Consider the following 11,917-nt stretch of genomic DNA (forward strand, 5'->3'; position numbering starts at 1 on the left):
AGCGACAGGGGAGTGGAGTTTGCAGGAGTTTGCTTCATTGGTTCGTGACTCTCCGAGACTCCTTGCCAAGTTCTGCAGATACCGACCTGGCAGCTCTCCAAGCCAGATAAGGTCTATGACTGTAAATCCTCCCTTGAAAGACTTTGCTGGCTGTGAAGGAGCGCAATTCACAGCCAATTAATAAAAGGAGATTTGTCAGGACCAGGAGTTTGCTTCCTGCTCTTGGGAAGCCTTGGTCAGAACAGTCCCATCTCTCAGTTGCTCCTGACCATGGTTTGTTTCCAAAGAAGGACAGGGTGAAATTTGTACAGTGAGGGGGGGAGTAGAAGCCACCATCAGAATTGTCCCCAAGTCTTGGAAGAGAAGAACGTGCCATGAGAAGTGATGGTTCCCTCACTCGCTTGACCTGATGAGGCATCTCTTGCGCTTGGGAGCAAAAGTTTCTTTGTCCAGATGCAAATTTCTCTCATCCTGGCAGGAGAGTTCCCTCCACCATCTCTCAAAGTTCATTCACGCTTTGGATCCGAAGCGTCTCAATGCTTCCTTCCCACCTGCCTAGCAGTTGAATCCCACCGAGGGAACCTGTCTCAGAGCTCCTCATCTGGAGAGGTCATGAGGCTGGCATGGACGCCTTCAGCCAGCAGCAGTGACTCTGCAGTGGCAGTGTTCTGCCGTTTTTAGAGCAGGGGGCAGAGAAGGGGGCTGGAGGGGTGCCAGCGGGGAAGATGGGTGGCTGTAATCTGGCTGAAAATGAGCTTATGTGACAGAAGGAGGGACATTCGGAGGGCTTAGAGGGTCTCATATTGAAATAGCTTAGTTTTGAAGGGATAAAATTCCCTCTTTCCTTCCTTCCTTCCTTCCTTCCTTCCCCCCCTTCTCAAAATGAATGTTCTTTTAAGGCTGATTGGTTCTATGGTGAACACTTTACTGAATTTCAATTTCTTTTCTCCCTCCCCCTTTCCTTCCTTCCTCCTTCCCTTTCCTTCCTTCCTCCCTTTCCTTCCTTCCTTTCTTCCTTCTCCCCCTGATCACCTATTGCCCTTCCTTCATTCCTTTGCTCCTCCCCTTTCCTTCCTTCCTTCTCCCTCTGACCACCTATTGCTCTTCCTTCCTTCCTCCCCTTTCCTTTTCTCCTTCCTTCTCTCCTCCCTTCCCTCCTTCTTTCCTTCATCCTTCCTTCTTTCCTCCCTCCCTCCCCTTTCCTTCCTTCCTTCTCCCTCTGATCACCTATTGCTCTTTCTTCCTCCATTCCTCCATTCCACCCCTTTCCTTTCTTTGTTCCCCCATTCCTCCTTCGTTCTTCCCCTTTCCTTCCTTCCTTCTCCCTCTGATCACCTATTGCTCTTCCTTCCTTCATTCCTCCTTTGTTCCACCCCTTTACTTTCTTCATTCCTTAGTTCCCCCATTCCTTCTTCGTTCCTCCCCTTTCCTTCCTTCATTCCTCTGTTCCTTTGTTCCTTCCTTCCTTCCCTTCCCCTTCCTCCCTTCCTTCCTTCCTTTCCAAAATAAACTTTATTTTAAGGCTGATTGGTTCTATGGTGAACACTGAATTTCAATCTGTTTTCCTCCCTCCTTCCATTTCCCTCCCTCCCTCCCCCCCTCTCTTTCATCATTTTCCAGATTGCTCTATGCCTCTATGACCTGAGCTTTATGTGAATTCTTGAGTTTTGTGGAGGGGGGAGTTGGGGAAGAATAAACAGAGAAAGAGCCTTTGGAGTAGGCGAGCCATGAAAGAGGATTTTGTCATACGTTTCATTCTATAGAGGCATTGAGTCGGCTGGGGGGGGACGGAGGGCAAAGCCAGGATTTCTGTCTCTTGTGAAAGATTTCCTTCTGGCCCGTGGCTTCCAGCCATCCGAATTGAATTCAACATCCTGCCACACCGGCATTAAAACTTGAACTTTTAGGCACCCAAATTTCCCTTTAAAATGCTTAATAACTTCCCTTCTCATTCTGGGTCAACTGGGAAGGGAAGAATTTGGAAGCACAGAGCCAGAGGAGGTGGCCTCCTACCAATGGAAGCGTTTGGACATCGGATTTCTAGCGGGATGACGCTACCATGTTAAGCTGATTCTGCTCCCCCCTTCAGCTTGAGGAACAAACTATGGTTAAGTCTATGAACTGTGCTCTGCTATAAATATAGGGACGCAGGGGCTCAGTGGCTAAGACACTGAGCTTGTCGATCAGAAAGTTCGGCAGTTCGGCGGTTCGAATCTCTAGCGCCGCGTAACAGAGAGAGCTCCCGTGACTTGTCCCAGCTTCTGCCAACCTAGCAGTTCGAAAGCATGTGAAAAATGCAAGTAGAAAAATAGGAACCACCTTTGGTGGGAAGGGAACAGCGTTCTGTGCGCCTTTGGCATTGAATCATGCCGGCCACATGACCACAGAGATGTCTTCGGACAGCGCTGGCTCTTCGGCTTTGAAATGGGGATGAGCACCGCCCCCTGGAGTCGGGATCGACTAGTACCTATGTGTGAGGGGAACCTTGACCTATAAATATAGCAGTTGTTCAACATTTGTGGGGCTGGCACAAAGAAGAGGAGGGGTCAGCCTATTCTCCAAAACACCAGAAGGCAGGGCAAGAAGGTAGAAACTTATCAAGGAAAGACCCAAATAAGGAGAAATTTCCTTAATTATGAGAAGAATTTAATCATTTGCCTCCAGGGAATTGTGGGTGCCCCATCGCTGGAGGTTTTCAAGAAGAGACTGGACAGCCATTTGTCTGAAATGGTTTAGGGTCTCCTGCCTGAGCAGGGGGTTGGACTAGAAGACCTCCAAGGTCCCTTCCAACTCTGTTTTTTATAATGTAAAGCATTAATGTTGAGTCTATGTTAGAGTGTTTACTCATTTCTTTTGCATTAAAGAAGACCTTAACCCCAGAGAAAATCTGAATTCTTCCTCTTTGTGCCAACATTTCTTTCTCTCTCTTATCCGTCCGTCCATCCATATCTATCTATCTATCTATCTATCTATCTATCTATCTATCTATCTATCTATCTATCTATCTATCTATCTATCTACTCCCTCTGTATCTCTCTTTCTCTATTTTCTACCTATCTACTCTTCTATCTGTCTTCTATCTAATCTCCCTCTGTATCTCTCTATCCATCCATCCATCCATATCTGTCTGTCTATTTATCTATCTCTAACATCTATCTAATGTCTTCTGTCTGTCTTCTATCTAATCTCCCTCTGTATCTCTCTTTCTCTCTCTCTCTCTCTCTCTGTCTATCTATCTATCTATCTATCTATCTATCTATCTATCTATCTATCTATCTATCTATCTATCTATCTATCTATCATGTCTTCTGTCTTCTATCTAATGTCTGTCTGTCTGTCTGTCTGTCTGTCTGTCTATCTATCTATCTATCTATCTATCTATCTATCTATCTATCTATCTATCATGTCTTCTGTCTTCTATCTAATCTCCCTCTGTCTGTCTGTCTGTCTGTCTGTCTGTCTGTCTGTCTGTCTGTCTGTCTGTCTGTCTGTCTGTCTGTCTATCTATCTATCTATCTATCTATCTATCTATCTATCTATCTATCTATCTATCTATCAACTATTCTCTTGTATCTGTCTTCTATCTAATATCTCTCCCTCCTTCCCTTCCTATCTCCCTCCTTCCTTTCTCCCTCTCTCTCTTCCATCACCTGGCAATTCACATGTACCCACAAGTCCTCCTCAACAGAATACAACTCATTCTGCTGCTTGGCAATTTGGGGTACTTATAGCCCAGCCCTTCTCATTGGCTTGGAGAAGACTCCATTTCCTCAATTCTTCCTTCAACCCAAATTCAACCAATGGCAACACGCCCTGGTTTCGAAGGCGCCACCACAATGCCTCCTGTTTGATCTCTGGTTCTTTGTTTCCAAACAGCCTTGGAAGATGCCAGTGCAAAGCTGGAGCCACGGGGACGAAATGCGCCCAGTGCCAGGAAGGCTTCTCCAAATTCAACGGGACCACCTGCCGTCCATGCCAGTGCAACCATCATTCTTCGCAGTGTGATCCTTTGACAGGTAAACCGGGGATGCTATGGGGTTGTTTTGTGAGGAGTGGGCCCTATCCAGGTTCCTCCTGGAAAGGATTCTCCAGCAGGAACAACTGATCACGGCAAAATCTAGCTCAGTTCATAGAGGAGGAGAAGGATTAGCAAAAGGCAGGACTATCCTTCCTTTGGTCATTGGAGGTCCATCTCACCATTCTCTGATGGAACTTAAAGCAGCTTAGATTGGCTAGAAGAACTAACCAGGAGAGCTTAGCTTGAGGAACCTCAACTCAAACCATAATATAAGCTATAGTTTAATCCAGAGGACCTCAAATTACTGCCTCCAAGGTCCCTTTCAACTCTGTTTTCTATAATGTAAAGCATTAATGTTGGGTCTACGTTAGAGCGTTTTCTCATTTCTTTTGCATTAAAGAAGATCTTAACCCCAGAGAAAATAAGAATTCTTTGTACCAACATTTTTCTCTCTCTCTCTCTCTTATCTGCCTGCCTGCCTGTCTACCTACCTACCTACCTACCTACCTACCTACCTACCTACCTACCTTCCTTCCTTCCTCCCTCCCTCCCTCCCTCCCTCCCTTCCTTCCTCCCTCCCTATCATCCATCCATCCATCCATCCATCCATCCATCCACCTATCATCATCATCTATCTCTAATCTTTTCTGTCTTCTATCTACTACCTTCTATCTACTCCCCCCTCTCTCACACACATCTCTCTATCTAATGTCTTCTATATGTCTTCTATCTAATTTCTGTCTGTCTGTCTCTCAATCTATCTGTTTGTCTGTCTGTCTGTCTGTCTGTCTGTCTGTCTGTCTATCTATCTATCTATCTATCTATCTATCTATCTATCTATCTATCTATCTATCTATTCCCTCTGTATCTCTCTCTTATGTATCTAATGTCTTCTATATGCCTTCTAACTAATTTCCATCTGTCTGTCTGTCTGTCTGTCCGTCCGTCCGTCCATCCATCCATCCATCCATCCATCCATCCATCCATCCATCCATCCATCCATCCATCTATCTATCTATCTATCTATCTATCTATCTATCTACCTTATCTCTATCAATTATCCTATTTATCATCCATCCATCCATCCATATCAATCTTTCTCTCTCTCTCTCTCTCTCTCCCTCCCTCCCTCCCTCCCTCCAAACTATGGCCCGCGGGCTGGATACGGCCCACTGAAACCATTAATCTGGCCCGCATAGGACCATGAAGCTGTCTCCGCCCACATTGCCCCACCCACCTGCCCCACCCCTACCCTTCAGCCGAGCGCAGGACTTACCTTCACGAGTCCCGCGGGCTGCGACTGGAAGGTAAGGCCAACATTTTTGGCCTGCAGAATGCTACTGGAGGAGAGAGTGGCCAAAAATGTGTGCTGCTAAATTGGCCATGCCCACCTAATTACAGGACCACCTAGCCATGCCCCCCCAGGTGGTCTGCCTCCCCCAACAGTCTGAGGGACCGTGAATTGGCCCCCTGTTTAAAAAGTTTGAGGACCCCTGATTTAACCAGTGCAGCGGTTTGCCTCCAGAAGTTGTGAATGCTCCAACCCTGGAGGTTTTTTAAGAAGAGTTTGGACAACCATTGGTCTAAAATTGTATAGGGTTTCCTGCTTGATCGGAAGGTTGGGCTAGAAGACCTCCAAAGTCCCTTCCAACTGTGTTATTCTGAAATAAAAGTTCAGAGACAGACGATTTCAACTCCTCCCGAAATGTCGCTTCGCCTCCAAACCGCTGCATCATTTCTCTTTATTGGGATTTATATGCCGCCCTTTTCCCTGAGGGGACTCAGGGCGGCTTACAACCACAGGGGAGGGGAAGTGCAAGGTCAAAACAAAACAATATGTGAACAACAGAAAAATAATAAAACCCAACTTTCATTCAGCAATCAAACAAACACTCGGGCGGGTAATTAGGAGCCTATCCCCAGGCCTGCTGGGAGAGCCAGATCTTGAGGGCTGCGCGGAAGGTCTGGATAGTGGTGAGGGTACGGATCTCCATGGGGAGCTCGTTCCATAGGGTCGGGGCAGCAACAGAAAAGGCTCTCCTCCGTGTGGTCGCCAGTCGGCATTGACTGGCAGATGGAATTCGGAGGAGGCCCAGTCTGTGCGATCTAATTGGTCGATTTAGGGAGGTAATCGGCAGAAGGCGGTCTCTCAAGTACCCAGATCCACTACCATGGAGTGCTTTAAAGATGGTCATCAGTATCCTGAAGCGCACCCGGAGACCAACAGGTAGCCAGTGCAGCTCGCGGAGGACAGGTGTAACGTGGGCGAACCGCGGTGCGCCCACTATCACTCGCGCGGCTGCATTTTGGACTAGCTGTAGTCGCCGGATGCACTTCAGGGGCAACCCCATGTAGAGCCCATTGCAGTATTCCAGTCTAGAGATCACAAGGGCTCGAGCGACTGTTGTGAGAGCCCCCCGATCTAAATAGGGCCGCAACTGACGGACCAGGCGAACCTGGGCAAATGCCCCCCTGGGCATTTCTCTTGGGTTTTGTTTGTTTGTTTGTTTGTTTGTTTGCCCGTAGGCGCCTGCCTCAATTGTCATGGAAACACCGAAGGCACCTACTGTGAGAATTGCAAAGGGCAATTTTATCGCAACCGCTCCGAGCAACACGAGTGCGTCCGTTGTCCTTGCTCCACAGAGTTTTCCAGCGGCAGCTGCCAGATAAGTAAGGTGGTTTCCTTAAAAAGGTGGAAGAGCAGGGCAGGTTGAAGAGACCTCTGTTTGAGTTGGCATCTGGGGAGAAGCTGTGGGAGCTGTGCGGGCCGTGACGGGCTTTAGGGCTGATCTAATTTGAGCTTATAGAAAGGAAGGAGTCCCACGGACTCTCTGACCAAGGAGAGATTCAACCTAGAAAGAAGGGGGAACTTTCTGACGGTGAGAACCATCAACCCATGGAGCAGAAGTTGCCTTCAGAAGTTGTGGGAGCTCCATCCTTGGAAGCTTTCAAGAAGAGACTGGACTACCATCTGTCAGAAATAGTGTAGGGTCTCCTTCTTGGGTGGAGGGGTTGGACTAGATGAGCTACAAGGTCCCTTCCAACTCTGTTAAATCTGGTTGTTATGGAGCCCAGGATGGAGAATTGGCAGGTATAAGTCTTGTAGGCAACTGATTGTGGACAGAATAGTCCGTAGTCTTCAACAACACCGCAACAGGCCCTGGTGTTGGGCTTGCTGGATCTTCATCTCCCTCTGCTGGTCACTTCCTCTGGTTGCATTGACTGATCTGGTGGTTCACCCTTGATGGAGAAACATCTCCCTCTTCTGGCTGGCCAGCTCAGCTATGTGAGAACGATCACCCACAAGTGAGTTGTTTGAAACCCAGCAGGATTACCAGAGTTTCTGTCCAGAGATCTTCTTAGGATCCATTCTCTTGTCAGTTATCTCATCAAGTTCATGTACAGATGTGGTCTCAAAGCTTTTGGTTGATTCCTTCTTCTCTTTCTTCTGTCGTCCACCACTACTACCACCACCTCCTCCTCCTCTTCGACTTTTCTTCCTTTCTTCTTCTCTTTCTTTCTTCCATTCTTCATCCTCCTTTCTTCCTCCTTTCTTCCTTTCCCCCTCCTCCTCCATTCTTTCTACTTTCTTTTCATTTTTTCCTCCATTCTTCCTTCTCCTCCTTTCTTCCTCCTCCTTTCTTCCTCCATTCTTCCTTCTTTTTTCTTCCATTCCTCTTCCTCCTCCTCCATTCTTCTTCCATTCCTCCTCCTTGCTCCATTCTTCCTTCTTTTTTCCTCCATTCCTCCTGCTCCTCCTCCTCCTTTCTTTCTTCTTCCCTCCTTCATTCTTCATTCTTTTTTCCTCCATTCCTTCTCCTCCTCTTCCATTCCTCCTTCTTTTTTGCCTTTCTTCTTCCATTTCTCCTCCCCCGCTATTCTTCCTTCTTTTTTCCTCCATTCCCCCTCCTCCTTTCTTTCTTTTTCCATTCTTCCTTCTTTCATTCCTCCTCCTTCCTCCATTCTTCCTTTTTTCCTCCATTCCTCCTGATCCTCCTACTCCTTTCTTTCTTCTTCTATTCCTCCTTTCTTCTTCCATTCTTCCTTCTTTTTTCCTCCATTCCTCTTCCTCCTTACTTTCTTCCTTCCACTCTTCCTCCATTCCTCCTCCTCTTCCTCCTCCTTACTTTCTTCCCTCCATTCCTCCTCCTCTTCCTCCTCCTCTTCTTCCTCCTCCTTACTTTCTTCTTCCATTCTTCCATTCCTCCTTCTCATTGCATCTTCACAACCGTTAACACTCAAATGTACACATCCCGCTTGACTGACGGCTGGCAATGCGGAAAGCACCCCTGTAGCAAACAGGAGCTTTTGAACTAACAAACATCCTTCTTACCCAATCAGAGCCTGGTCAGCAAACCGCAACCTGTGATGACTGCCGTCCTGGCTACACCGGCCCACTCTGCAATGAATGTGACAAGGGCTACTACAGCTCGGACAGCATCTGCCTGAAATGCCAATGCAATGGGAACGTGGACCCAGCCCTTTCACCGGCAGTCTGCAAGGCGGATACGGGCGAGTGTATCGGTTGCCTCTACCACACAGCCGGGCTTCATTGCGAGAAGTGCCAAGAAGGCTACGCCAAACTTTTGGAAGGAGCAAACTGCACCAAGGAAGGTAACAGTTTTCTCCCTTTGGGTTTGCGCCTTCTAGCAGCGGGCGTAAATTACTACAGGTAGTAAATTAAGATTAAATAGTAATAGTAATAGTAAAAGATGCTTGCTCCTGGGGAGGAAAGCTATGGCAAATCTAGACAGCAGACTAAAAAGCAGAGGCATCACCCTGCCAACAAAAGTGTGTATAGTTGAGGACTTGTTGTTGTTGTTACTTGTGAAGTGGTGTCCGACCCATCACGAGCCCATGGACAATGTTCCTCCAGGCCTTCCTGTTCCCTATCATCCTCTGAAGTCCATTTAAGGTGGTTACGGTTTTCTCAGTTGTAATGGAGGCCTTTGAACTCTGGTGCTGGAGAAGATTCCTGGATAGATAGATATAGATATAGGTACAGATATAGATATATAGATATAGATATAGATATAGAGATAAAGAGAGAGAGAGAGAGAGAGAGAGAGAGAGAGAGAGAGAGAGAGAGAGGTATAGGTATAGGTATAGGTATTGGTATAGGTAGAGATAGAGATAGAGATAGATAGAGATAGATAGAGATAGAGATAGGTATATATATATATATATATATATATATATATATATATATATATATATATATATATATATATAGAGAGAGAGAGAGAGAGAGAGAGAGAGAGATAGAGAGATAGAGATAGAGATAGAGAGAGATAGATAGATAGATAGATAGATAGATAGATATAGAGAGATAGAGATAGAGAGAGGTAGAGATAGGTAGAGATAGAGATAGATAGAGATAGATAGATATATAGATAGATATAGAGATAGAGATAGATAGAGATAGATAGAGATAGATAGATAGATAGATAGATAGATAGATAGAGATAGAGAGATAGAGAGAGATAGAGATAGAGATAGGTAGAGATAGGTAGATAGAGATAGATAGATAGAGATAGAGAGATAGATAGATGATAGATAGATAGATATAGAGATACAGATAGAGATAGATAGAGATAGACAGAGATAGATAGAGATAGATATAGATAGATAGAGAGACATTGACAGAGAGAGAGATAGATAGAGATAGAGATAGAGATAGAGGGATAGATAGATATAGATATAGATACATAAAGGTATATATGTACGGATAAAAGGAGTATAATGGATATCTAACAATGTAGAAATGTTGCAAAGATGATATTTATTTTTTTTAAAAAATGGAAAAAAACTGTTGAATAAAAATATTTTTTTAAAAAAATAACCTTCACTTTGTCCTATTTTTTTTAAAGAATATACTCCAGCCCCGAGGCTCATCCCTACAGTCCCAAACTTCAATGCGTCCACCATCCTGCCTACGGCAGCCTTCAACACCACATCGGTGCGGCCGACGGTGCAGCCGGCCTTCCCGAGTCCCTCTTCGGAGAACGGCACGTCGACATTGGCCGACGTCTCCTGGGCCCAGTTCAACATCATCATCCTAACCGTGATCATCATCCTGGTGGTCCTGCTGATGGGTTTTGTCGGCGCCGTTTACACGTACCGCGAATACCAGAACCGGAAGCTGAATGCCCCTTTCTGGACCATCGAACTGAAGGAGGACAACATCAGCTTCAGCAGCTATCACGACAGCATCCCCAACGCGGACATCTCCGGCTTGCTAGAAGACGACGCCAACGAGGTGGCGCCCAACGGGCAGTTGACGTTGGCCACGCCGATGCACAACTACAAAGCGTGACCAATTGTACGGATTGCAAACTCCTTTTGTTTTGTACGCTCGGGACGAATCAGTGCCAGGGCGCTTTGGGTTGAAGATTAGATGGTTCCTGTGGAAGGAACTAGAAGTTTTCTTTTTTGCTGGGTTGGTCGAGCTTCCTGTCAGTTGTCCCAACAGGACAAGAGTCGGAGAATGACAAGAGTCGAGTCAAATGAAAATTACGGATTGGATTCAGCTCGGCCTTTCAGTTGGCACAGTGGGTATTTGCCTGTATTTTTTGTTTAAAGAAAGAAGCAGCTGCTCAAATATATATATTTTTGTATAGAAAGACACTCAGAAACCATCTCATGGCCACTCAGAAAACCCAAGCGGACACTGGAAACAGAATTTTTAAAGCGCTTGTTGGAAAAGCGATCGAGGGACCGAGTTTGGAAGAGAAGACTCAAAAGTGTTTCTCGGTTCGCTTTTTATTTCCCTTTGTTGGGACATGTTCCCCCTTTTCAGTTTTCCCTCTGCCACTGTCAAACTCGGTGAAATCTTTTGTCTGCTTTTAATTTCCCTTTGTTGGGATATGTCCCCCCTTTTCAGTTTTCCCTCTGCCACTGTTAAACTCAGTGAAATCTTTTGTCTGCTTTTAATTTCCCTTTGTTGGGATATGTCCCCCCTTTTCAGTTTTCCCTATGCCACTGTCAAATCTTTTGTCTGCTTTTTATTTTCCACCGTTTCTACCATTTCATTAACCTTCCCCTCTTCTTCCCTCATTTCTTGTTGTGTTTCCCAGTCCGAGTTTTGCTATTTAAAAAAAAAAAGATTGACGGATCCAGACAGAAGAACGGTGACCAAAGTTTTGCGTAACTCCTTCGTTCTCTACTTTCGAGAAAGGGACCTAGGCGTGCTCTTTCCATTCTTTTGTGAATAGTTCCTTCCAAGCGAGTAACGTTATTTAAAAGTGAAACGTGGCTTTTTTTGCTGCTCTCTCTAGCTTCGATTGCTGGATACTTTGCCCAGATAGGAACCGTGAAAGAGGAAGTCAAGAGGTGTTTATTTTTCCCCGGAACCGTATTTCGAGAAGAAACGGTCTACATTCAGAAGGTGAACACAGATTCCTTCAGCTGTGTTTTAACTATTTGTACAAAAAAGAGGAAAAGAAGAAAAAACCAGGTGTCGAATTTTAACTGTTTTAAGATTTTTAAAAATCTGTACAGGAGTTCATGGCATCGTTTTAAAAAAAAAATGAGGCCAAATGAAACCAGACCTAAGCTAAGATTTGGGGTGGGAGAAAGTAAGTATTGTATTAAAGTGCTGTAAATTTAGAGGGTGAATATCTGGAGCTGGGACTCCAGGTGAAAAACAGGTGTGTTGCGAATCTCTCCACGTCGAACAATACAAGTTGTTTGCATCTTTAAGTTTCAGTTTTTCCTGCTTGTTATTTCAAGGATTTTTTTTTTAACCTAACAAGAGTTTTGTGATTTGGTGGTGGTGGTGGTGGTGGTGGGGAGGCAAGGATTTAGGATAGTGAGGTAGAGCTGAGTAATAGAGTTGTTCCCCTGAATACGAAATGGTCTAGGACAATGTTTCTCAACCTTGGCTACTTGAAGATGTCT

General features: G+C 45.5%; 1 protein-coding gene across 1 annotated transcript in view; it reads left to right on the forward strand.

Annotated features, from left to right (window-relative positions):
* MEGF9 (multiple EGF like domains 9) overlaps positions 1-10,994 on the forward strand; it is a 57,461-nt gene extending 46,467 nt beyond the window's left edge. The window contains exons 3-6 of the mRNA XM_032233297.1: positions 3,877-4,016; positions 6,545-6,688; positions 8,360-8,632; positions 9,889-10,994. Coding sequence (XP_032089188.1) covers positions 3,877-4,016; positions 6,545-6,688; positions 8,360-8,632; positions 9,889-10,334 — 1,003 coding nt within the window. The 3' untranslated portion in view covers positions 10,335-10,994. The remainder of the gene's footprint in view (positions 1-3,876; positions 4,017-6,544; positions 6,689-8,359; positions 8,633-9,888) is intronic.
* The last annotated feature ends 923 nt before the right edge of the window (positions 10,995-11,917 follow it).

The sequence above is a fragment of the Thamnophis elegans genome, chromosome 16 (assembly GCF_009769535.1).
Source record: "Thamnophis elegans isolate rThaEle1 chromosome 16, rThaEle1.pri, whole genome shotgun sequence".
NCBI classification, from domain to species: domain Eukaryota; kingdom Metazoa; phylum Chordata; class Lepidosauria; order Squamata; family Colubridae; genus Thamnophis; species Thamnophis elegans.